The sequence below is a fragment of the Narcine bancroftii genome, chromosome 10 (genome assembly GCF_036971445.1).
Source record: "Narcine bancroftii isolate sNarBan1 chromosome 10, sNarBan1.hap1, whole genome shotgun sequence".
Taxonomy (NCBI): domain Eukaryota; kingdom Metazoa; phylum Chordata; class Chondrichthyes; order Torpediniformes; family Narcinidae; genus Narcine; species Narcine bancroftii.
The window spans coordinates 76855462-76882302 of NC_091478.1; the positions used below are offsets into that span (position 1 = coordinate 76855462).

A 26841-nucleotide genomic window follows, 5' to 3' on the forward strand; every position below is an offset into this window, starting at 1 on the left:
TTGAGAGAAAGTTGTCTTTTCATTATTTATTGTAAAAGACAATGTTCAGTAGTATGAAAGAGCTATTACAGGGAGGGAGTATGTGAATGCTACCTCTGTACCTGTTCCCTGGCCATCCAAATCTGCCATGATCTTATAAAATAACGGATCAGGTTCATGGGGCCAAGTGGCCTACTCCTGCTCCCATTTCTTACATTAAATCAGACATTTCAGCAAGAAACTAGGTTTAGAATATGCACATTGTTGAGTAAAAACTACATATATCTACTACATTTGAATTCATTCAAGGTATAAAGAGCTTTTGTTTGCAAAATTTGACCATTTTACCAGACTGTAATATTGAAAAATAATGTACACAACATTTAATTACTAAGATTAAAAACTGGACTTATTTGGATGTTATGAAATGTAACTAGAACAATAAGGTTCAATATTTCCAGCAATTTTCAAATATGCAATCTAATTTTACCCTGTAAAATGGCCAGTACATTTAATCAATTACACACAAACTCATTTAGTTGGAATTAGTCTTAATGGCTCAATTATTATTCACCCCAAGTCTGAACAATGCTCAGCATTTAACCATTTGTTCATGAATTAGCAGTGAATTTTGGAAGAGATCCGATGGATCTTGTTAAATTGCAGGAGCGTTTTTTGATCAAACTCTCCAAGTTACCAAGTCACTGAATCCAAGATGCTGTTGAGTGTTATATGAAAGTGCACAGCAGAAGGCAACGTTGTGAGAAAAAGTTCCAAGTCACTCTTTATGCCACGTACTGCTGCTGGTACCGTAAATTTAGCTCTCGCAGTTCCCGCTCTCGTACTTTCCGTGACTTGTTGGATTTTGTGGATCTGCTGGACCTCGTGGACTGGGCTGACTTGGTGCTTTGGCATCGAGACGAAGCGCGCTTCAAAAGGTTCTGAGAAATGGAGCGATGCAGATTTTTCATAGACGAGGAGGCAGCCATGCTTACTATCCAAGGATGCTTCAAGGCTTGGCCCACAGTCAGCCTCTCAGTGGGATCCACCGTAAGAAGCCGGTCTATAAAATCCCTGGCTAGGTTTGAAACACTGGGCCATGGCTTTAAAAAAAAAGTACCAAATTTTATACTTGCAGAATAATTTCTGAGATTATAGCAATAACATTTTTATAAAATAAACAACTGAGCAAACAAACAAGAACAATGGCAAGAACACGAGGGAAGAAGCAAGATGAAGTGAAAAGACTGGTGAAGCAAGCATTTCAGAGACATTCAGTATCATTAACTATCTTTAACAGCTGACCACACCTGAAGACATGGGTTAAGATGGATGCTAGTTTATTTTCCAGTATCTAGTTTAATTAACTCTTAGGACTGTTTCAGAGAGTTGACAATGGGAGTTTAGAAAAACCCAATTACATACTTACTACACAGTCAGCAGCCATTCACACCGATGAACTTTGATGAATCGTTTGCTCATTCCATTGCGCTCCAAGGAAAATTGCCGGTGGTTTTTCTGATCGTGTAGGTCAATTCGCAGAGTATAAGTATTATTACCATGTGTTACTGCAAAGATATACTTGTGTTTCAGGAGCCCATTCTTGGAGTTTGATACAATGATTAACGGACATTTTACTATATGGGATTCCAAGAATTTTACTGCAATTTTAGGACTCACATTTCTTGCATCAATTATTATGTTAACTGCAAGAAGATGTCTTTTCCCCAAAATAATTTTGGTCACTATAAAATTATGGGGGTTCTATTTGTAAAGTTCTTTGGTTATAGTAACAGGAAAGGGAGGATGGGTCCATCCACCACGTCCCACACATTTAACCCACAAAACCCCATCTGGTTCTATCTGCCCTTCACCCTTAAATAGTTCCCATCATCTTCCTCCAGAATTGCAGTCTGTGTCCCTGCTTATCACCATCCATCAGCTGTCTCCACCTTCAACTCTACTTCATCAGTCAGGGGATTGAGCACGAGTCGCGAGATAATGTTGCAGCTCTATAAATCTCTAGTTAGACCACACTTGGAATATTGTGATTAGTTCTGATTGACTCATTACAGGAAGAATGTGAAAGCTATGGAGAGAGTGCAGAGGAAATTTACCAGGATGTTGCATGGATTGATAATCTGTCTCATGAGGCATGGTTAGCAGTGCTGGGGATTTTCTCTTTGGAGCCAAGAAGGGCAAAAGGTGATTTAATAGAGATCTACGAGATTATGAGAGGCATAGATAGGCGGACGGACGGCAAAAGTAGCAAACACCCGAGGACATCTATATAAGGTGAGGGGAGGAATGTTTAGGGGTAGGTTGCATAGACACACAGACAGTAATGGGTATCTGGAATGCACTGCCAGGGGTGATAGTCGAGGCTGGTACAATAGGGACATATGAATATGGATGGAAGAAACATAGATGGTTATACAGATCAGCAAAACATTGTGGGCCAAAGGACCTGTACTGTACTGTGCTATAATATTTTAGGTTCTCTACTCGATAAAAGCTTGGGGCAGTGCATTCTACCCTTTTTCACTGGAAGACTGACAATCTTTATCTTGCTCTTCTCATTTTCTACTATAGATCATTTATTAGTCTCCATGTCAAATCTCACCATTTCTTTTGATTAAGTAATTCAGGGTTTTGTACCATGGAACATCTACAAGTAATAGCCAATACTGCTCACGTTGCATCTTAAATTTAAAAAAAAAACCCTGCTTTTTATTGCCAAAACAAGGTGCTGAAATAACTCAATATCTAGGAGTAGAAATGGTCAGTCAACATGTGGGGCAAAGGTCCTTATCAGAAACGTTCATTGACCACTTCTTCCAATGGATACTGTGTGACCCGCTGAGGTCCTCCAGCAGCTTGTTTGCTCCAGATTCCAGGATCTGCAGTTTATATTTCTCCAGCCTTTCAATGCAGATTAAGTTGCTCAAAATTCACTAACTCAGCAGTTTACATGATAAGAACACTTCATTGTTTTGGCATCCTTATTCCATTTTTCACACCAGAAGGAATGTGGTTCATTTAATTACTCAAATATTTTAATAGTTTAATGTAAAAATCTATGAAGTTCATATTTAGATATTAGTTTATGAGATGAATTGTCAATAAAGCAGAATGAAAGATTTAAACACAAGGCTCAAATACTTAGAACTTCATAAAATTAGTTAGTCCTTTGAAGAGAGCAAATGCAATGCTTGTTTTTAAACTGTTCGGCTGCCTGGTCAAAGTGCAATTCTCTGTAACCAAAGCTATCCGAAAACATTTCTAGCTCTGCACACCCACAAAAGCCTATACTGAGGTGGATGCAGAGATTAGTCACAACAAGGTAAAATACAAACACCAAGTTAAAACGTGCATTTACACAACTTACACGAAGGTCAAAACTTAAGAAAATAAGTTAAGAATCCAGAAACTTCAGATGCAGGAAAATTGAAACAAACACAAAATACTAGAAGTGCCTGGTAGATTAAGTAACAATCTGTGGAAAGGGAGCCAGAGATGGTCTTTCCAGGTTGATGACCTTTCCCCAGCATTTTCTGTTTTAATTTCAAATAATAAACTTGAGCTAGGAAAACAACCACAAAAATGTATTTTAAATTTGGCAATTTACAATTGCATTATTAATCAATACTAGTGCAAGGCAAACAATGTTTTAAATGTTGATTTCTCTTCCAAATATTTTATCTTTTTCTCCTCTTACAATAAGCTTGCTTGCTTATGAGGAGGTGAAGATAAACATTTCTAGTCAGTTGCAGAACAAAGCAACAAAATTAAATAAAAATTCTATTAGGTTTTACAGTCTCCACCAAGAGACAGAGAATCGAATAATAACAATCCATACACAAATTCAAAGTCAAGGAGGTTGTTAAACAATAACTTAGTACTGCATTAAAACTCGGTCATACCTCATTTGAGATGGCAAAACACTAGGGGAGCAATGAATGACTGACATCAACATTAATGTTTTTCTCTATTACAACCGAGCATACCAATTACCCCACTATTTGCAACACGAGCTCGCGATCAATCCAAACCAGCTTTTTTTTATAGACCAAGTGATGGATTGCACATAAATTCTGATAAAACATTCAGATTTCGGTCAGAACATCCCATCTCAGTATTTATTCCAGGTTAGGATTATTTGTTTAATAAGATAGGTAAATGTCAAGAAACTTGGTAATTTGGGTGTATTTATGTCATAATTCAAGCACAAATACATTACTAGCATGTTGAAGCGTGTAACAATCGAATTTGGTGATCCAATTTTTAAGATAAAATTGAGGGGATTGACTATTACATGCATACTACTTTTGACCACGACTGGGGGTACCTGCATTGCTTGGGGCGTCTGGAGCTCCCATGGGCGGGCAGCCAACTGGGAGGTGTCTGAATTCGAGGCGTTGGGAGCTTGAATGGGCAGGCGGCCGACTGGGAGGCAAGTCTGAATTCAAGGCAATAGGTGCTCAGATGGGCAGGTACCCGGGCCTAGATGAGAGTCCGCAGTCAGGAGTTCCAGTGGTGGCGGCCTGGGCCTAAACAAGAGTCCACAGTCAGGGCGTTGGGAGCTCGGATGGGCGGGCAGCCGGGAGCTCAGATGGGCGGGCAGCCGGGGCCAAAAGTAAGGGAGGGGGATCAACTTTTTCATGGCATACTTCAATGGACAAAGGGATTTTGCTTCCCTTAGTTACACAACACCCTGACTTGGAAATATATTGCTACATTATAAGGGTCACTGGGTCAAATTCCTGAGTGTCCTATCTAGTAACACATTAAGTATTTACTGGCATTTAAGGTGACAGCTAGGTCATAATGATCACACCTCTCACCTGAAGAATCCAATTCTGTACATAAACTCATTATAATCATTTCTTTTCAAAATTTGCTGTATTTTAAACTAATTTAAAAAGTTTAACATTTCTATCTCAATATTATGTGCATGTTAATTTTTTACTTTTCACCCTCTGTGGTGTTTAAAAAAGTTAATTAAAACTTAATTTCACAGTTTTCTGGATATGTATTTAATAACGTACAATTATCCAAAATAGTCAGGACCGGGTCTATTTCAGATAAACTATTTTTTAAATAACTGGTCTTTTTTTTATATAAACAGTCCAGTAGCAACAGCAAATCACTTGTAACAGGATATAAACAACAACAAACAACAAGGGAAGGCTTTTTAAGCTTGAAATAATGTTTAATTCTCACCAAAAAAAACCCAACCTGAACAAGATAAATCCAACTCGTCATTTGGCTTCGAAATTTTTCGGATAAATGAGGATTTCTGATTTTTCAGAGCCGAATAGATGTCACTTCTGAGTCCAAAAATTTTTTTGGATAAATGAGGATTTTGGGTAATCCAATTACGGATAATCGGAGTTGTACTGTAATTGGCTGTACATCCTGTTCGTTAACCTTGAAAGTATAAAGTCTTTTTGGATACCTTTAAGGATTAGCGTTCCAACTGCAAAACACAGCCATTAGCTGTAATCAGACATTTTCTTGATGGTCAAATGGCCAGTTTAACCCACAAGTGTTAATTGCCTGGCTTGAGAATAATAACATTAACCTATTCCCGCAGTAATTAGTTACATTACTTGGCCAGGAATTTGTAAACATTTAATGGCATCATCCAGCTGCTCATTTCTCAAATTTTTAGCATTTAATGAATCTCAACAAATGTTTTCCCTCATTCTGAAATTTGAGATATTGGATTGTTGACTTAAATGATTAAAATGCCATATTAGCAGCTGAGTTTTTGATTGCTTTGAATCCACATTTTAAAATTATACCATAAACCAACATTTTCTACCATATCTCAAAAATTATTTGAATTTTTAAAAAATGTCAAAGTACTTACTTTGTGGACGCCCACAGCAAAAACAAGGTTAGATTGGCCATAGCCTTCTCCCTTTTTAAAATGATTGTTGTTTCAAAATTTAACTCCTTTTGATTACTGTTGGGCTAACTTCTACATGTTCAGCTTGGCTCATTTGGCCTCAGTTAGGTTGTGCATTTAAGCTTTCGATATAGAAAACATGTGGCCTAAAATGTTAATTCCAGTTCTTTTTTTTTTAAATCGATGCTGCCCAATCTGCTGAGTGTCTTATATTCAATCTGTAAATGATATGTTTCTTCGACTTAGCAATACAACTACAGATACCTCAGAAGATTAAGGGGGATTAACTTAAAGCAATGACTTGACAGGTTTGTGGATTCTCACCTGATCAACTATATCTAAAACATCATCTACTGGATCAATCTCCTAAACTCAGAAGCTATAACTCAACCCTTAAATTCTATATACAGATCTATAGCAACAGAGGGGTAGGATTTTGATTTGTGTAGGAGATACAAATATGGATGAATCAAAAGCATTCAGACTTAATCCACCTATTTATTCTGCATCCTCCAGCTTATTTCATATGAATGAGTAAAATCTCAAAGAGGCAGTGACATCAACTAACATTCTAAATTATGATTTTGCCCAATCTAAAACATATTGTACATTCAGTAGTTTACTGGTGTGATATTTGGACATTATTCAAGCTCTAAAATGAAGGACAGCCACAATATTAGCAGCTGCCTAGTGTGAATCAAGTAAATGCTTGAAGGGATGAAGACTGACGTCCATCAACAATGTCATTAGTTGGATCTATTAACTTTATTCTTCAAGGATGTAATTTGACTATCAGATCTGTGGAGATCTATGTTAATTCAGGTATCAGTCTCTTATCTATACGATGGCACTAATGATCTTTGCCAACTGCGCACATCATCTGGGTATCAGAAGATCAGGTTAATTAATTACTGTATAACCGAAAACTTAACCGGGCACCATGGTTAGCACAATGCTATTACAGCACCTGCAACCTGGGTTCGAATCCAGCACTCTCTGTATGTTCTCTCCATGGATTTCCACCGGGTGCTCCAGTTTTTTCCCACCTTTCAAAAGGCATGGGGGGTTGTAGGTTAATTAGGGTATTTGGGTGGCATGGACCAGAAGGGCTGCCTGTTTAAATTAGGAAAAAAATTAAGTATATTATTATAGCTTTATTCTAACAGCCTATTCTTAAGCAGCAAAAACTTAAGAATAGGATTGTGTCCCTAAACTGTGACTCCTGAAAATGCATGGAACAAAACACATTTTCTTGAGGATCAGCTGAATCCTAAACTTATCTAAATGCTAAGCAGATAATACCAGAGGAAAAAAGATTGTTTTTGACAATGGAAGAGTGTGGCATCATGGTGGTGTTTGAAAAGATGTACATTGATTTGCTTTATACTATTGTACTTCATATCAAACTGTTTCAGTATTTCCCTACCTGGAACACAAATGCTGAGACTCAACTGTTATCATTGTCTAAATGGAGTTAAATAGAAGCGTCTGCAGATGCTATGATTGTAGGGCAACACACATATGTGCTGGAGCAACTCAGAAAGTCACGTAGCACTGCATCCTTTGCCAACATAAGAGCAAAAATCAGGCTGGCGCCTAAATAAAAAGGCAGGGAGGAAGAGAGAAGGAGGGGCAAGGGGAGGAGATTAGGCCAACAGCCAAAAGGTTGCAGGTGGATACGGGTGAGGTTGTGCTGACTTTTCACAAACAAGGAAAGGACTTTCAATCTTTACACACTGGCAAAGACCACACTGCTCACATCCGATTCCCACTAAAACTGGGAGTCAATGAGGCAGCACAGCTAGCGTAGCAGTTAGCACAACGCTGTTAAAGCGCCAGCGATCCGAACTGGGGTTTGAATCCCGCACTGTCTGTAAGGAGTTTGTAGATTCTCCCCGTGTCTACGCGGGTTTTCCCTGGGGACTCCAGTGTCCCCCTCACCCTTCAAAATGTACTGGGGCTGTAAGTCATTTGGATGTAGTTAGGCACGGACTCATGGGCTGAAAGGGCCTGTTACCATGCTGTATATCTAATTATAAGCCAAGAAAACAAAACTGCACAATTATTATCTCCATGACTCACTTGGAAACTCATTTATCATCTCAATTTCTTCATTTTAACATGACAGCATTAGAATACAGAAAGAAATGTCATTATTTTACTTGAGACTTTTAAAAATCTATGGTACTAATTAAAGTTTCACTCTTAGCCAAAATCAATATCGTGGAATATCTCCATTTGATGCTCTTGCCATTCTACACTGTCAACTCTACATATGTTACAGCCTCCACTTCAAATATTGTGTAAAAGCATAATTCAATACATGAAAATATTATTCTTTCTTTTTAAATATGCCAGAGATGTTTTTCCACATATGAATTCTCAGTACATTAAATACAGTTTAATTTTTATACAATTATGATGTGAGAGAAATATAGGTCAGACAATTGTGATATCAATTTTACAAAGTTGAAATAAAAATGATTTGTTGATCATTTATCCTTTGGTGTTATCTGACTGATCTTAAATCTCAGGATTGCTCAATTCTACTTGAACATGCCAGGTAGAATCTTTATTTGTAAAATGTCCTCCAAGGGGCATGACAAGAATTTCATCAACAAAATCTGACATTGAGGGGGGGGATCCCAAAAGTTATGTTCTGGGCAATTAAAGGATCGTCGCCAATAATGGAACAATTAAAATCAGCATCTGCAAGTAACCAGATTTGTTGAAATCACATAGCATTATAAAGCAAGAGAAGTTTACAGAGTTGAGGGAAGAAGCAATGGGTAATTTGGGAAGAGGTATAGGAAAAGAGGGATTGGAACTTTAAAAAACTGAGATGCTGTTTAAGTAGAACTAGCCTGTAAGCTCTGAATTTGATAAGAGTTTTGAATAAGTTCACCTCCAGAAATAATAAACATACAAAAACTAGGATCAGGATGTATAATAGCACATTGCAACAGAAATTAGATTTTTTTAAAATAATGGCTCAAATATTTTTCACTTGTGTAATTAAAAAGCGGACTACAAACATTTATGTTATCAAGTAAGAGCAAAAGAGATTTCAAAATTAACTGCTGTCAGGTTTTCCAATCCAACAAGCTGAAAATATTTGCAGTTAACTTTCTTAGATTCAAACAGTATGTTTAACCAAAATTAAACTAGTTTGGAACTCAAGTCAAGTCACATTTATTTATCGTTCATACCATGCTTGCACGGTAAAAATGAGATACCATTTCTCCAGGACCACGGAACATATTTATATAAATGTTAGAATAGAGTTAAACACATTAAAATCTTAAGACATATACAGTAAAAGTCTACAGTACCCTATCCATATATGTTCTAGGAATTCAGGAGTCTGATGGCTTGTGGGAAAAAACTGTTGCCCAATCTGGACATAAAGGCTCAAGTGTTGCAATACCTCGTACCAGATGGCAGAAGGGAGAACAGTTCACAAGGGGTGCAATATTTATTGCCTTTCACCTGCATCAAGTGATGTAAATGTCCTTCATGGTAAGAAGAGAGCCCCCGATGATTGTAAAAAGTGGAAAAAAAATCTGTGCATCTTTGCCTTTTCTTTTTTTTAAAAAAAAATCTTTTTATTTACCCTAGAGACAGTCCAACTAAGCTAAGTATGGTTTTACAATTCATTCCAAATCAGCATATGTTTGTGGAAAGTGGTTACAGATGATAAAGTCATCCTAAAAATATAGATGGTAGAAATGTGAAATACAAAGAAAATGTTATAAATAATTATTAGATTGGGCATTAGGACTGGAAAGAGGGAAAACGATAATGTTTCAGGGTGAAGGCCCTTCATCAAAACAGGTGTTCTTATGGGGGAAAAGCTGTAGACAAGATCATCTATTTGTTAAATTAATGAATTAGCAAAAGGGTGCATAAAAATTAAGATATACAAGAAGCAATTTACAGTAGTAAATCACAAAATTCTATAGACACTGTGGTTGAAGTAAAAACACAAGGTACTAGAGAAGCTCAGCAGGTCAAACATTATCCTTTATATAGCAAAAGTAAAAGTACAGAACTGATATCATGGGCTTAAGACCTTCATCAAAGTATGAGAAAATGCCAGCACTCATCCAAACAAAAGAGCAGGAGATAATAGGTGAAGAAAGGAGGGAGGGGGCAGCAGCAATGAGGGGGAGGAGGGATGGCTGGGTGGGTGGAAGAACTGGACAGACAGGAAGGAGGAGAGGAAAGAGAAGGCGAGCAGGTTTAGGGGAAAACAGTAAAGTCGATGTTAATGCCATCTGACGGGAGAGTACCCAGATGGAAAATAAGGTGTTGTTCCTCCAATTTGCAGGTGGTCTGGATGGGATAGTACATAAGGCCTTGGAAAGACATGTGAGTATGTGAGTGTGACTCAGAATTGAAATGGTTGGCTACTGGGGGTCACTGTTGTTGCAATTGGCAAGGAGGTGCTCAGCAAAGCAATCTCCAATCTGCGACCGGTCTCTCCAATGTAGAGAGTGCACAAAGAGAGCACTGGATGCAGTAAATGTTTTCTGGATGTACAGATGAAGTGTTTGGGGCCCCGGACCGTGGTAAGGGAGGAGGTATGGGCGCAGGTGTTGTACCTCCTGTGAACACAGGGAAAGGTGCAGGTGGTGCGACAGGTGGGGAGGGATGAGTGCACGAGGGAATCATGAAGGGAGCAGTCCTGCAGAAGGCCGAGAGGGGAGAAGAAAAAATGCTAAGCAATTTCTTCAACTGACCTGCCAAACAGCAGTATTATCTAGATACCATTCGGGACACAAAACCAGTCTGATGTTCTGACACAGAAATACACGCGTGTTAAAAGGTCCCAGATGACAAAGCAGGTATAGTAAAAGCACCTAATTACACTATTTTCTTTTATATTTATGATTACATTAACAATTCTTTTATTTTACACGAGTAAAAATCTAGTTGCTCAAAGGAAATTTGTTTAAAAACTTTCTCTGAACTGAGGCATGCATTGTACTGAGACAAATCGTGATTTGGCTTTAGTATTTAAAGAGCAGAACATGATACATATCCCAAAATGAGTGGTGCACTCAGCATTCTTGGAATTCTCATCAAAGCAATGACATGGTAAATGTCATTCAAACAGGTGATTAGAATACTGGATTGCATAATGATGCCCAACGCAAATTTAGACTGCTTATTTCTTTGTCAGAATGTTTTGACTTCATCATTCTCCTCAACCATTCTAATTTCACCCCTTCGGAACACTATGTCCTCCACTCTCTCAGCACCAATCCCAACCTCACCATCAACCCGCAGACAAGGATGGCATTTTATGGTCTAGCACACTGACCTCTATCTGGCCAAAGTCACAAAACATCTCTGATACCTCCTCTGACTTTCCCATGCAACAGGACCCCACCAAAATCGTCAAACCACTGACCCACACACTCTGAACTCAACACTCCCGTTCATTTCTCTTGCACTGCGTCCAACCTCATTGTTTCCCTATCCGCTACATGGACCAATCCATGCTGCAAGCCTGCACAAGCAAGGCCTCTCAACTCTTCCTCCGCTTAATCGATGACTACTTTGGTGCTGCCTCATGTACCCATGACGAGTTTATCGACTTTATCTACTTTGCTGCCAACTTCAAGCCCAACCTCAAATTCACTTGGGGCCTATATAATCCTTCTAAGTGAAGCAACACTTCACTTGTGAATCTGCAGAGTTCATCGGCTGCATCAGTGCTCCTGTTGAGGTCTCCTCTACATTGGAGAGACTGAGAGTTTGCTTCGTTGAGCACGTCAGCTCTGTCTACCACCAATAGCTAGGGTCTCTCAGTGGCCACTGGGTTCAATTCCACAACCCATTCCCTTTCCAACATGTCTGTCCATGGTCTCATGCACATCCAGATTGAGACCACCCATAAATAAAGGAACACCACCTCATATTCTGCCTGGGCACCCTCCAACTACATTGACTAACTGATTTCTGTTAGCACCCCCTCCCATCTTTCCTGATGTCTCCTCTAGCTCTCTCTCTCTCTCTTACCTTTTTCTTCTCTCCTTGACCTGAGTTCTGAATTTGTAATGGCACTGATTTACCCCAGTTTACAAACAAATAAAAAATACACTCACTTTCTTTCAGCACACAATGGAGCTGACTTTCTTTATACTCTTCAGAAATAACATTGCATTCTTCAATTTCCCAAACACCACCCAGCCAAACCCCTCTGACCTTCTCAATAGCTCACTGCCACACGGGTGATCCTGACACTCTCACTTTCCTCCTCCTGCGTCTGAGATCCATCACCCGTACACTGACGCTTAACATACCCGCGTATGCGCACTATTGCCCCGCTCGCTGCATCGCTTACATCATCAGTGGCAACTGGCACCGCTCCCAACAAATGGATGCTGCAAGACTTGCTGAAATCCTCCAGCATCTCTGGGTTTTTACCGAAGTTAAAGGACATGGAAAGGGGAGTATGACAGATGGCTAGGTGCTGGATTTTAAATTCTCTTTCCTACAGGCCGAAAAAATATTAAAAACTTAGTTGAGAGATCTCATGGCTATGCAATTTAGAGAGAACCTGGTGGATATCTTTTTGGAAATAAGAGTAAAAAGACAACTGGAGGTCTTATTGCTGCAAACATAATGCTGAAGATGGAGGCTAAACATCCTCTATAGATGAAGCTGCTCAGTACAAGGATCACAAAATGCTGAGAGTAAAAGTTTCTTCCACTGAATGAAGGAGAAGCTTTCGTGGGTGATGTGGTTGATAATATAAAATAGTAGTTTTCAATCTGCCCCCCCAAACTCATATTCCTCCTTAAGCAATCCCTATGCCATAAGTGCTGTGATTAGTAAGGGATTGCTCAAGGTGGTATGTGAGCTTAGTGGGGGCAGTTTGAAAACCACTGATATAAAAGAACAATAAAAATCATACTCCTCGGTCACTAATTGCCACTGGGGAACAGCTGGACAAAAAGCTAGGTAGAGCATGAAAAATAAATGCAATTTACTTTAACTTTATTAAGTGCTGAGGAGTTGAAAATGGGTTATTTTAGCTAAAAAAAATTTGTGGTGCTACTGGAGCTGCTCTAACGGCTGCACTGTTGCTGGGTGCAGAGACACAACGGTGCTCCAAAAGGTTCAACCGCCCATACTAATGCTGGTAGCTTCATACAGGCTTTAAGCGGCCTATTAAAGGTGCTACTGTTTGTAAAATCCTGCACCCGCAGAGATCTATATCCAAAATGGCAGCATCTGTGCTCGGCATCGGCCACAAGGGTTGCCGGGAACCCTGCACAGGGAAGGAAACCTCCCCCATTGAGGAGAAGCAGAGGAGTAGATCCTACAGACCAAGCAGTGCACCAGTGATGGACTCAGTGGCCAATAGACCCACACGGGCTGCAGGCAACTTGCGGTCAGGGGACCCACATGGATTGCAGGTTGCTGGAGATTACCTCATGGGAAGCAGGTATCGGAGCTAGGATTCGAAGGTGCCAAGGGCAAAAAGGTCACCCAAAGGGCCTCGGATGCTGAAGGTTTCCTGATCACATTGGAAATTTGGGTTGCTAATTAATCAAACAGGAGACTGTGCAGCTGCAGGATAAACTGGAGGCAAACGCATGGACACTCAGTGACTTTGAAAGGATTCTCTTGGGGGGGGGAGTCACTTGATGGAGTAGGGAAATACTGGCCCTCTCCAGAAAAGAAGAAATAAAGTGAAGAAAATACAAAGTTCAAGAAATACAAAACATAACAAGTAAAAGATAAAGTTGTAGAGAAAAGAAAGAAAATGGCACCCAAGAAGGAAAGAGTAAAGACAACGGGAAAAAAAGACGACACCGGAAGAGAAAGGAGAAGGCCTTACCTGCATGAAGAAACAGGGAGCAGTCGTGGAGAAGAGAGCCCGTTCTCCGAGGTTGGTCACTCCCCCGACCACTGGACTGCGAAAATGGTTCTCAGAACCAAACAAAAGTGCACAGTGCGCTTACTAAGGAGAAGGAGAACACCGATGGGAGGGGGGCTCAGCCGCGGAGCGGGCAAATACAACGCGACCAGCTAAGGGACGTCCGACACCAGGGCTCTCAGCTGGAAGAAGAGGAAAGCGACAGGAAAGGGGGTGAAAGGAAAGAAGAGCAGCAGCAGGAGGCCCAATAGATGAGCAGCCCAGAAGAAGAGGACCAACAGCAAGAAGCCAAGCATGAAGAAGCCCAGCAAAGTGAGACAAGCAACTCATCAGGAAAGCCAGAAAAGACACAGATACAAGGAAGAGAAGAAGACGACGACACAAATACAGGTGCAGACATAAAAGAGGAAGAAGAAGACCAAGATCTGCACAGACAAATAGAAGGTACAACTGATGGACAGAGTATAGATAAAGTTTTTTTTCAAGAACAAATGAGAACATTAAAAGAATGGCTGACATTAGAATTTAGTGAAATGAAAAGTACAGAAGAAAAAGTGAATAATTAGAGCTGGTCATGACAGAAATGGGGAAAAGATTAGAAAATGTGGAAGAACGAGAAACAGCTGTAGAAATGGAAGTGAATGACTTAAGAAAATTGGAAGAAAGTGATAAAAAAGTTAGAGTCACAAGAGTTGTTAGCTCAGAAAATTGATGTGTTGGAAAATTATAGCAGGCGAAACAACATCAAAATAGTGGCCCTAAAGGAAGATGAAGAAGGCACAGATATGAAGGAATTTATAAAAGAATGGATACCAAAAGTCCTGGGAATTACAGAAATACAGGAAGGAATGGAAATAAAAAGGGCACACAGAACACTAGCTCCAAAACCACAGTCACAACAAAAACCAAGATCCGTTTTAGTAAAATTTTTGAGATATACAACAAGAGAAAATATACCGGAGCGGGCAAGGAATAAAATTAGAGAAGACAATAAACCATTGGAATACAAGGGTCAAAAAATATTTTTTTACCCAGACATAAGTTTTGAACTCTTAAAGAAGAGGAAGGAGTTTAACACAGCAAAATCGATCCTATGGAAAAAAGGTTATAAATTTATGTTAAGACATCCAGCTGTGCTTAAAATATTTATCCCTGGGGAGCAAAACAGACTGTTCTCGGATCTGGAGGAAGCACGAGAATTTTCAGAATGCCTGCAGGACAGAAGGAGAGATGAAGAGTTGTAACAAGAATGAAGAAAGGCGATAAAACATATATAAAGATGTAAAAACAATGTAAAGAACTAAAGAAGGGAAAGAGAAAAGAAATGAAGGGGGAAAAAAAAGGTGAACTTTGTTATATGTGTAAAAAAAAGTCTTTTCTGGGGAGGGGGTTGGGTGGGAGAGAATAACCGTCACTGCGAAATCAGTTGACGCTTGCGAGTGGGTTCACAATCCAAATGGAGAGTGGAGTTGTGGTTGCCCGACAAGGAATAAGGGGCAACTCAGAGGGGGGGGGGGGGAGGGACATTTGGGGCTAAGGGAATATTGGATGTGGGAGTTGTTGAAGTATTTTATATTTTAAATATGTTGTTATTGATTGAGTTTAAAAAGGGAAAACTGAGCGATGAAAATGGGGAAAAAGGGGATGTTGGTGGTGAGGAAGCGGAAATGAGGTGTAAACAGGATATGAGATGCCCATATTGAATTATATGACTATAAATATGAATGGAATACATAACCAAATTAAACAGAAGATACTATTAAATTAACTGAAAGAATAAAAAAGACATAGCATTTGTGCAGGAAATGCATCTAACTGAAGTGGAAAATAATAAATTAAAGAGAGACTGGGTAGGACACGTAACGGCAGCATCATATAATTCAAAAGCTAGGGGTGTAGCTATATTAATTAATAAAAATGTACTAATCAAAATAGAGGAGGAAATAATAGATCCAGCAGGGAGGTATGTAATGATAAAGTGTCAGATATATTCAGAATTTTGGAATTTGCTCAATATATATGCACCTAATGAAGAGGATCAAAAGTTTATGCAAGATATTTTTTTTGAAGATTGTAGATACACAAGGAAATATATTGATAGGAGGGGATTTTAACCTTAATTTGGATCCAATGTTGGATAAAACTGGACAAAAGACAAGCAAAAAGAATAAAGTGGCCAAATTTATGGTTGAATCAATGCAGGAAATTAAACTTATGGATATATGGAGGAGGCAGCACCCAAGGGAGAAGGAATAATCACATTACTCAAGAAGGCATAAAACATACTCAAGGATTGATATGTTTTTGTTGTCAGCCCATATTCAAGGGAGATTTAGGAAAACTGAATATAAAGCTAGATTGCTATCTGATCATTCACCCCTATTATTAGCAATAGAACTGGAGGACATCCCACCAAGAATATATAGATGGAGGTTAAACTCCATGCTACTTAAAAGGCAGGAATTCAGGAATTCAGAAAGTTTATTGAACGCCAAATTGAAACGTACTTTGAAATAAATACAGAATCAGTGAAAGACAAATTTATATTATGGGATGAAATGAAAGCTTTCATTAGAGGGCAGATAAAAAGTTATGTAACTAAGATGAAAAAGGTCTATAATCAGGAAATAGAACAGTTGGTAAGGGAGATGGTAAGCACAGAAAAGGAACTAGCAAGAAGGGATGATACAACAAAAAGATGAGAATTGGTGGACAAAAAAAAATACGAAACATTACAAACGTATAAGGTGGAGAAGAACATAATGAAATAAAGCAAAAGTATTATGAACTAGGAGAAAAAACACACAAAATATTAGCCTGGCAACTTAAAACAGAACAAGCTAAAAGAACTGTATTGGCATCAAGGAAAAAGGACAAAAAAATTACATATAATCCAATGGAGATTAATGAGAACTTTAAGGAATTTTATGAACAATTATACCAAACTGAGAACGAGGGGAAAGATTATAAAATAGAAGAGTTTTTAGCTAAAATTGAACTGCCAAAATTGCAAGAGGAGCAAAACAAACTGATAAAACCATTTGAAAGAGAGGAAGTACAGGATATATTAAAAAAGCTGCCGAACAATAAAAAGCCTGGAGGGGATGGATTTCCAATAGAATTCTATAAAACATTTAAAGAGTTATTAATTCCTCCTCTCCTGGAAGTAATGAACCAGAAAGAAGAAACACAAAACTTGCCAGATTCATGTAAGACAGCAATAATTACAGTAATACTAAAGATGGGAAAGGATCCACTCACCAGCATCATATAGACCAATATCTCTACTTAATTCAGATTATAAGATAATAGCAAAATTATTAGCAAACAGATTGGCTGACTGTGTACCAAAAATAGTAAAACAAGATCAAACTGGATTTATTAAGAAAAGAGGAACAGCAGATAATGTCTGTAAATTTATTAATTTAATTCATGCAGTTCAAGGAAATAAGATGTCAACAGTGGCTGTTGCTTTAGATGCAGAAAAAGCTTTTGACAAGGTAGAATGGAATTATTTATTCAAAGTATTACAGAAGTTCAATCTACCAGAAAAATATATTAATTGGATTAAAGCATTATATAATGGACCATTGGCAAAGGTAACATTGAATGGATATGTATCGAACCAATTTAAATTAAGTAGGTCAACTAGGCTGGGATGTCCATTATCTCCTTTACTGTTCGCTTTAGCAATAGAATCATTTGGCAGAACCGATAAGAACAGAAAATAAAATAAAAGGGATAAAAATAAAGGAGAAGGAGTATAAAACCAGTTTATTTGCAGATGACATCATAGTATAATTAACAGAACCAGAAATATCAATAAAAGAGCTACATAAGAAATTGAAGGAGTATGGAGAAATATCGGGGTTCAAGATCAACGCAAATAAAAGTGAAGTGATGCCAATGAGCAATGTAGATTATACAAAATTTTAAAAAGAATCACTGTTTAAACGGTAAACACAAGCAATCTGATACTTAGGTATTAGGTTAGATAATAATTTAAGCCACTTGTGCAAATTAAATTATCAGCCACTAATAAAGAAATTGCAGGAAGACTTAGAACATTGGAAAGAACTGCCGTTAACGTTGATAGGGAGGGTGAGCTGCATTAAAGTGAACTTGTTTCCAAGGATACAATACTTATTTCAATCGTTATCAATTCTCTTAACAGAGAAATTCTTTAATGAACGAAAGAGAATAATAAGGAAATTCTTGTGGAAAGAGGGGAAACCGAGGATAGCGTTAGATAAATTAACAGAGAGGTACAACCAAGGTGGTTTGCAGTTACCAAACTTTAAAAATTATTATAGAGCAGCACAATTAAGGTATTTATCAGATTTTTATCAGACAAGGGAAAAACCAAATTGGACTAAGACAGAGCTAGATAAAATAGGGGAGAAGATACTGGAACATATACTTTATAAGTGGGATTAAAAGCTGGCACAATATAAAAGCTCACCAGTATTGCATCATTTACTCAATATATGGAAGAAGATTCATTGAGAAAGGAAAAAAACAAATTACCAAATACCAAAATTATTATTGACACAAAATCAGCTAATCCCTTTTACAATAGATAACCTTTCCTTTAGAGAATGGGAGAGAAAAGGAATTAAAAGAATAGAAAATTGTTTTTTTGGGAAATAATTTATTAACATTTGAACAATTGAAGTACAAATATGGAATAACTCATGGTACAATGTTCGCATACCATCAACTGAAAGCCTACTTTAAGGATAAATTGGGAAACAGACTGAGATTACCAGAAGGAACCAGCTTTGAATATGTGATTACAGACACAATGATAATTAAAAGATTTATAATGAACATGAACATCAAGCGGCAAGAGAAGGAAAATGATGAAATAAGCTATAAACCCAAACAAAAGTGGGAAAAGGATTTAAACATAAAGATAAAAAATGAAACATGGGAAAAGTTATGTTCTGGAACTATGAAGAATATAATAACACAAGGTTACATAGGTTATATATCACGTCCCAAAAGTTTTTTAAAAATGGGATCCAACAGTATCAGATAGATGTTTTCACTGTAAGAAGGAAATGGGAACAACAGTACATGCAATTTGGGCATGTGAGAAAGTTTGGGAAGATCTAAATCAGATATTAAATAAAATCACAAAAAGCAACGTACCAAAAAATCCAGAGATCTTTCTTCTAAGTAATATAAGAAGTAAAGAATTAGGCCTCAAACTGGATGAAGTGCAAAAAAGATTTATTATGATAGCATTAGCTGTCGCAAAAAAATGTATAATGTCAACTTGGAAATCAGAAGAGAGCCTGAGAGTACAGCAATGGTACATAGAAATGAATAAATGTATAATTTATAACATATAATTTAAAAAATAAAGTCACATTATTTGAACAAATTTGGGAACCGTACATGGAACATAACAGAGAGGGCCTACCGCGGACCTCCACCCCCTAAAATGATAAGACGATAAAATGACTTGATCCAGTGTGTAAAAGTAGATGACACATTTTTCTTGTTTATTTTTCACTGTGTGAAGACGTTGTTTAATGGTTTTTTTGTATTGTATATGTTGAATGTTTATTGGTTTTGGAGGGGAGTGGGAAGGGAAGGTGGGGGGGGGGGGTGAAGGGAGAGAATGCCACTGTGTATATTTAAGAGGGAAATGTTTGTATGTATTTTGGTTGATATGGTTCACAGTGTGAAAAATAAAAAATGATTAAAAAAAAGATTCTCTTTTGCTTCTCTTTATCCCTTATTGCAAGTGGTGCTGGGTGACACTCATGGCAACTCCTTGTTTTACAGCAGGGAGAAGGCAATTTCATGTCATATTACTTGACTATAAAGGAATCTTGTTACAAATACACGAGTTGGTGAGTGAGAAGATGAGTGGCATGAAATTTAATTGAGTGCATCAAGGATTGAAGGTTAATTGCTGAGATACGCAGCATCTGAAAGTAAGATATCCTGACACTAGGAGGTGCCGATATGAACGTTTAGGAGCACAGTACCCTACAAGTTGGGGAATGGGGAGGGGATGCAGTGCCTGGTTTTCAAAAGTAGCTGAACAAATTGATTTGACCAAAAACACATTCCTCAATTATAGAGAAAATAAAGATAGTACACAGCAAAGTGTGTCCAGTGTTACAATAAGGGAATTTAGGATCAAGTTCTAGGTAAACTAGAAGAAGAATTTTGCAGGACACCGCAAGTTCTGATAGAGCTTTGTTAGGTCAGAGCATCTTGGCTATGGATGATCAATTATATAGCTGAGGCATTGATTTATTTACCAAGACCAGAGTGGATAAAGACATACAATACCAGAATAAAAATTGAGGATAAAAGTTAAAGTGGGTCATTCTTGGGATAAGAGCCCCAAAATTATCCATCCATTGAGAGCATGTCACCTTTTAGCATACAAAACATAGAACAGTACAGCCCTTCAGCCTACAAAGTCATGCTAATTGATATAAACCCTCAATCTAACCCTCCCTCCCAGTCCATCACCACCCCATTTTTCTTGCATCCATATGCTGATCTAAGAAACTCTTAAATGTCTCTATGGTATCAGCTTCAACCACTACTCTCACCAGTGCATTCCATTTATCCACCATTCTGTAAAAGAACCTTCCCCCCGCTAAATCTTCCTCCTCTCACAGTAAAGAGAGGCCCTCTGGTATTGGCCATTGACGCCCTGGGAAAATGCTGGTGACTGTCCCCAATCCCTTTCATAATCTTATACACCTTTATTAAGTCGCCTTTCATCCTCCATTGCTCCAAAGAGAAAGACCTTAGCTCAGTTAACCTTTTGTCATGAGACATGTTCTCTAATCCATGCAGCATCCTGTTAAATCTCCTCTTCAGACTCTCTAAAGATTCCAACATCCTTCCTATAATGAAGCAACAAGAGCTCAACACAATACTCCAAGTTGTGGTCTAACCAGATGCAACATTACCTTGCATCCCTCAACAACCCCCCAACAATTGAAGGCCAACGCACCAGATAAACCTTCTTAACCACCCTATCAACTTGCAGAGAAACTTTGACGGTTCTATGGACTTGGAGCCCAAGATCCCACAGTTCCTCTACATTGCTAACAAGTCTTCCATACAGTTTCTCCAGCACTTTTCTGCATTGCACTCAACCCCAGCAACTACAGTTTTCTTGTTTAACTCCAAGAATTCTGCCATTAATCTTGTACTCCACCTTCAGATTCAATCTTCCAAAGTGCATCACTACAATTTTCCAGATTGAACTCCACCTGCCACTTCTCTGCCCCCCAACTCTGCATCCTTTCTATACCACATTAAAGTTGATGACAACCTTCTAACCATATCATCTCGGGTAAAACTTTCTGATCCTCCATTTCCTCAGCCAAGTTATTTGTAAAGATCACAAACAGCAAGGATCCCAGACAGATCCCTGCAAACCACCACTAGTCACCAACCTTTAATTGGAAGACAGCCATCTACCCTCTGCCTTCAGCTGGCCAGCCAGTTCAGAATCTATGCAGTCCAGTTTCTATGGATTCAATGCCTCTTGACTTTCTGGATAAGCCTACCATGCAGAACCATACCAAACACCTTTCTTCAATCCAATATACACCGCAACCATCACTCTACCTTCAGCGATCTATTTGGTCACCTCCTCAATAAACTCACTTGGCCTGTGAGGCACAACCTATTCCTCACACAATCATGTTGAATAACTTAACAAGACTATGCTCTCCAAATGTTCCTAAATCCTTTCCCAAAGAATTCTTTCCAACAGTTTACCTACCATTGACAAAAGAATCACTGGCCTAGAATTCCCAGTATTCTCCCCATTATTCTTAATGAACAGCAAAGATCATTATATTATTTCAATATCACTGCTTCATTTTAAAATGGAAACAAATGAACAAAAACAGATGACCCCATATTAAAACATGTAATTCAAGCATGACAAAAAATAATCAATGTGATGGATTAAAGGGATATCTCCTAAAACACCCCTGACCCAGAACAAATTAATACCCATGACGCTGGATAATAAGATCCTGGATACCTGGTGCCAGAAGGGGATCAGGTATATCAAGGTTTATTATGAGCAAGGGCAGCTGAGGAATAAATATGATTTGCCTTATTAAACTTGCTTCTGCTAAGATCTTTCTTAAGGGAACCATCTATGGCCCTACCTGTGTGTGAAATTGAGATTCTAATTCAAAAGGGGAATAAGGGTACATTTATCTCTACAATGTGTCTCCTATTCCAAAATGAGAGCCCGAAGCCAGGTTTACACAGGCCAAGGGAAAGGTGGGGGTCGGACTTGGGCACAACAATCCATAAACAGTGCTGGTCAGACTGGTGTCTGGCAGTATGAAAGCAGTTATTAATGCCAGGTACAGGTTAGTGCAATATAATTTCTTGCATCAAATGTACCTCAACACAAAAGTTATATAAATCCAAATCAAAAATCTTGAAAATGTGCTTCAGGTGTGGTGTGGAGATTGGAACCTTTATCTATTCAACCTGGCTCTGTACAAAGGTGAGATCCTTCTGGGAAGACCTGGGGGACAATCTGAAAAAAAATTACAAAGGTGGATATTCCACAGGTTCCGATATTGTACCTTCTTAGAATCATTATGCACGAGTTTTAAACTGTCCAGATACCAAATTCAGTTTGCGAAGGTCAACTTGTCGGTAGCCAGGAAGTGTATAGCAGTCAGTTGGAAGTCTGACTCCCAAATATTACCCAATGGAATATGGAAAAGTAGAGCTAATTACAATTTGAGGAAGAAATATAACACATTCGTTCGCATGTGGCAGCCCTATCTGCAGCACATTGTTGCATAGATGCAATTATATCCCTTTTAGATAAAGTGAATGCAACAACATGCCAGTAGTGGAATGCTTGAGATCAGTGAAGTGGGTTATGGTGCAGGTGATTTGGACTTGTATTTTGTTCCTTATCCTTTTATTTTAGGTTTCTTTAGGTTCTTTTTAAGTTCCCTTAAAGGTTTTTGACTTTAACGATATTTTGTTCTTTGTGTTTTTTAAATTTATGTAATCTTTTCTTTTTTTTGGTATCAGGGTATGGAAGGGAGGGAGAGGGGTAGGGGATAAAATACTCTATAATGATATACATTAATGTTGGGAAAAAAATGTATTGTTTACTTAGACTTATGAGCCTTTAAAAATCAGAAATAAAATATTCAAAAAAAAAAGAAGCGAATTAGACAATGACCAACATAACGATTTTATACATGGAGTGAACTTCTGCTTCGATGCAATGGGGATCAATAAAGGAGATACTCGTGTAATCACACATTCAATGAACACGATTGCTTACTGCAGAATTGCTTTGATGTTTAGCACTTACCTCTCCCGAGTAACTATATTTCCCCTTCAGTATTTGCCTGTATAATCGAGTACGATTATCGTCTTCAAAAGGCATGGTTCCACTTAACAAAATATAAGAAACTACACCCAGCGCCCACATGTCGACAGAATTTGTGTAAGGCTTCCTCACAAGAATTTCAGGAGCGATATACTCTGGGGTGCCACAGGTCGTCTTCATAAGACAGTCGTCACCCTTCTTTCGCGTGCTTGCTAACCCAAAATCTGTGATCATAATTTTAGAATCAGCACCTGGGTGATAGTATAGCAAGTTCTCAGGTTTCAGGTCTCTGTGAGTGATGCCAAGGACGTGCAAATATTTAACGCCATCAAGAACCATTTGCAACACTTTTGTGGCATCACGTTCAGTAAAGGAACCTTTGGCTATGATCCGGTCAAAAAGTTCACCTCCAGTGGCAAGTTCCATCACCATATATACTCGCTCTTGAGTCTCAAACACTTCAATAAGCTGTATGACATTTGTATGCCTCACTCTCCGGAGGACATTGAGTTCGGACTCACACACTTCCCTGCCTTCCTTGTACTTCGTCTCAATCAATTTTATTGCATAAGGTTGTCTGGTACTTTTGTGTTCTACTCTGACTACACGACTAAAACTCCCTCGACCAATCAATGCCTTGATGTCATACTTTGCAGTCACTCTGGGATCAAATTTGGCACGATATTTAGCCACTTTATTCCTTCTAGAATCATCATGCTGGTCCCAGTGGCCACTCTGTTGGTAGGCACTAGTCTGATGAGGTGGAGGTGCTTCATTCTTGTTCCGATTCTTGTTGGCATTGTCTTTAATAAAGTGCTTGTATTCATCTCCATTTTGGCCATTGTTTGGCTCCACAGTTTTGACAAGATCCAAATGGAAGTTTTTAGCTGGCTCGGGCAGAACTTTGCTAATCCCACAGCCCATTACTTTTGCTGTGACCGAGCCAGGAAATCATTTCATTTCTTCATTATCAACCAGCTCCTTGGCCACTTGCACCTTGTCCCAGCCTCTGCAAAAAAAAATACATAATTCAAAACACATCCAATACCAGGAAATGAGCTCCTTAAAGAAAACAAACATTTTTCCAGGTTGGCATTTAAGAAGAAATAGATTGCATACATCCCTTTTTAAAAATGTGAAGTTCATAAAACAGAAGCAGAAGATAAAGAAATCAATAAATAGCTAATTCCCCAGCCAACTCGAGATCTAAAGATCCGAGTCCAATCCCAGCCCGGGTTCAGACAACCCCCCCCCAGGTTCAGATAGCCCCCACCCCCCCACCCCCCCACTCCCCCACCCCCCCACTCCCCCATCCCCCACCCCTCACCCCCCCACTCCTCACCCCCCCACTCCTCCACCCCCCCCACTCCTCCACCCCCTCACTCCCCACACCCCCACTCCTCCACCCCCTCACTCCCCCACCCCCACTCCTCCACCCCCCACTCCCCCACCCCCACTCCTCCACCCCCCACTCCTCCACCCCCACCTCGTCCACCCCACCCCCCACTCCTCCACCCCCACCCCCCCCCACTCCTCCACCCCCACCCCCCCACACTCCTCCACCCCCCCACACTCCTCCACCCCCCCACACTCCTCCACCCCCCCACCACCCCCACCCCCCCACTCCTCCACCCCCACTCCTCCACCCCCACTCCTCCACCCCCACCCCCCACCCCCACCCCCCCACCCCCACTCCTCCACCCCCACTCCTCCACCCCCACCCCCCACCCCCACTCCTCCACCCCCACCCCCCCACCCCCACTCCTCCACCCCCACCCCCCCACCCCCACTCCACCCCCCACCCCCCCACCCCCCCACTCCTCCACCCCCACCCCCCCCACCCCCACCCCCACTCCTCCACCCCCCACCCCCCCCCACTCCTCCACCCCCCACCCCCCCCACTCCTCCACCCCCACCCCCCCACCCCCACTCCTCCACCCCCACCCCCCCACCCCCACCCCCCCACCCCCACCCCCCCCACTCCTCCACCCCCACCCCCACCCCCCCCACACTCCTCCACCCCCACCCCCCCACTCCTCCACCCCCACACCCCCCACTCCTCCACCCCCACACCCCCCACTCCTCCACCCCCACACCCCCCACTCCTCCACCCCCACCCCTCCACCCCCACCCCCCCACCCCCACCCCCCCACTCCTCCACCCCCCCACTCCTCCACCCCCCCACTCCTCCACCCCCACCCCCCCACTCCTCCACCCCCACCCCCCCACTCCTCCACCCCCACCCCTCCACCCCCCCACTCCTCCACCCCCCCACTCCTCCACCCCCACCCCCAACCCCCACTCCTCCACCCCCACCCCCAGCCAGGCCAGGTTCAGATCGCCCCACCTCCACTCCACACACCACGCACCACACCCTGGCCTCCCCATACCCACACCACCCCCCCGCCCCCCCGCCCGCCGTGTTCAGATAGCCCTCCACCCACCTGACTGCGCCGGAAGCCCGCCGGCCGCGCTCTCTTTGCCGCGGTCGCCGGCAGCACCAAGCGCGACATGCCCTCCTCGGGCCCCGGCCCCGGACGCGCTCCCTGTCCGCCCGCAGCGACGCTCCCTCCCCGCGACAAACCCAGCGCCGTCGCGAACTCTCCCTGAACCCAGGCGCCGCGCGGACCAACGTCACTTCCTGTCAGGCCCGCCTGCGGGGTGGAGCGAGAGCGCGGTCCCTCAACCACCAGGACGTGTTGGCATCCAAGGTATCTGTCCTGTCCGAAAATTGCTCAGTGTGGCTGAATTTCAGATTTTACTTGGTGCATGTGAGAGGTGATCAGTCAGTCAGGGGAAGAATACCATAGAACAGCACAGAAACAAGCCTCTTCGGCCCTTCTAGTCTGTGCTGAACCTTTTTTTTGCCTCGTCCCACTGACCTGCACCCAGACCATTGCTTTCCCATCCATGTCCCTGCCCAAATTCCTCTAAAATTGAGCCCACATTCACCGCCTTCTCTTTGTGAAGAAGTTCGCCCTTACGTTCCCCTAAACTTTTCCCCTTTCACCCATAACCCATGTCCTCAGGTTTGTATCTCACCTACCCTCAATGGAAAAAGCCGACCTACATTTACTCTGTCTATACCTCTCATAATTTTAAATACCTCTATCAAATCTCCCCTCATTCTGCTACACTCCAGGGAATAAAGTCTGAACCTGACAATCAGCCGACCTGAATATAAACCCGAGCTGGCACCTCCTGAACCAGTCACACGGGGAGCCACCAACGCTTGAACTGGTGTTCAGACTTTTACTGGAATAAAGCCTTTTGAGTTCTGTGCTTGCTTGCTGCTACCTCAGCGCACCACAGTAATAAAAAGTGTCATATTACGCAAAATGTATTTTATCTGCTGTAAGGCAGACAGATTCGCTATCGGCAGAAATTGCCTGAAGCATCTCTTACGGTCAGAGAGAGAGAAGCAAAAGAGAGTCCCCTCAGAGTCATAGCCTCTGCAGCCACACAGAGTCCAGTCTAAACTATCGACAACCCATGTTCCAGATTTGAACCTCCAATACCACTCTTAGCACTCTCTCACATCCCGGTTCCAATGCTGGTACCCATTCAGTCAGTTTCAAGCCATTCTCCAGCAGTCCACAGCCTGGTGCAAGTTATTTGACCGCAGTCTCCAGCAGCCTGCAACCTCCATGTGTTCCTCGCCTTGAGTCATTGTCAGCCCACTGC

At 40.9% G+C, this 26841-nt stretch overlaps 1 protein-coding gene across 1 annotated transcript; it reads right to left on the reverse strand.

The window, feature by feature from the left end:
• LOC138744792 (serine/threonine-protein kinase H1-like) lies at positions 1–25790 on the reverse strand. The gene is made up of 3 exons (XM_069901456.1): positions 25602–25790; positions 23140–24166; positions 1–1082 (listed from the first exon to the last, which is right to left on the reverse strand). Exons 2-3 carry the CDS (start codon positions 24079–24081, stop codon positions 765–767), a joined length of 1260 nt encoding a protein of 419 aa, XP_069757557.1. The 5' UTR covers positions 24082–24166; positions 25602–25790; the 3' UTR covers positions 1–764.
• Positions 25791–26841: the final 1051 nt, after the last annotated feature.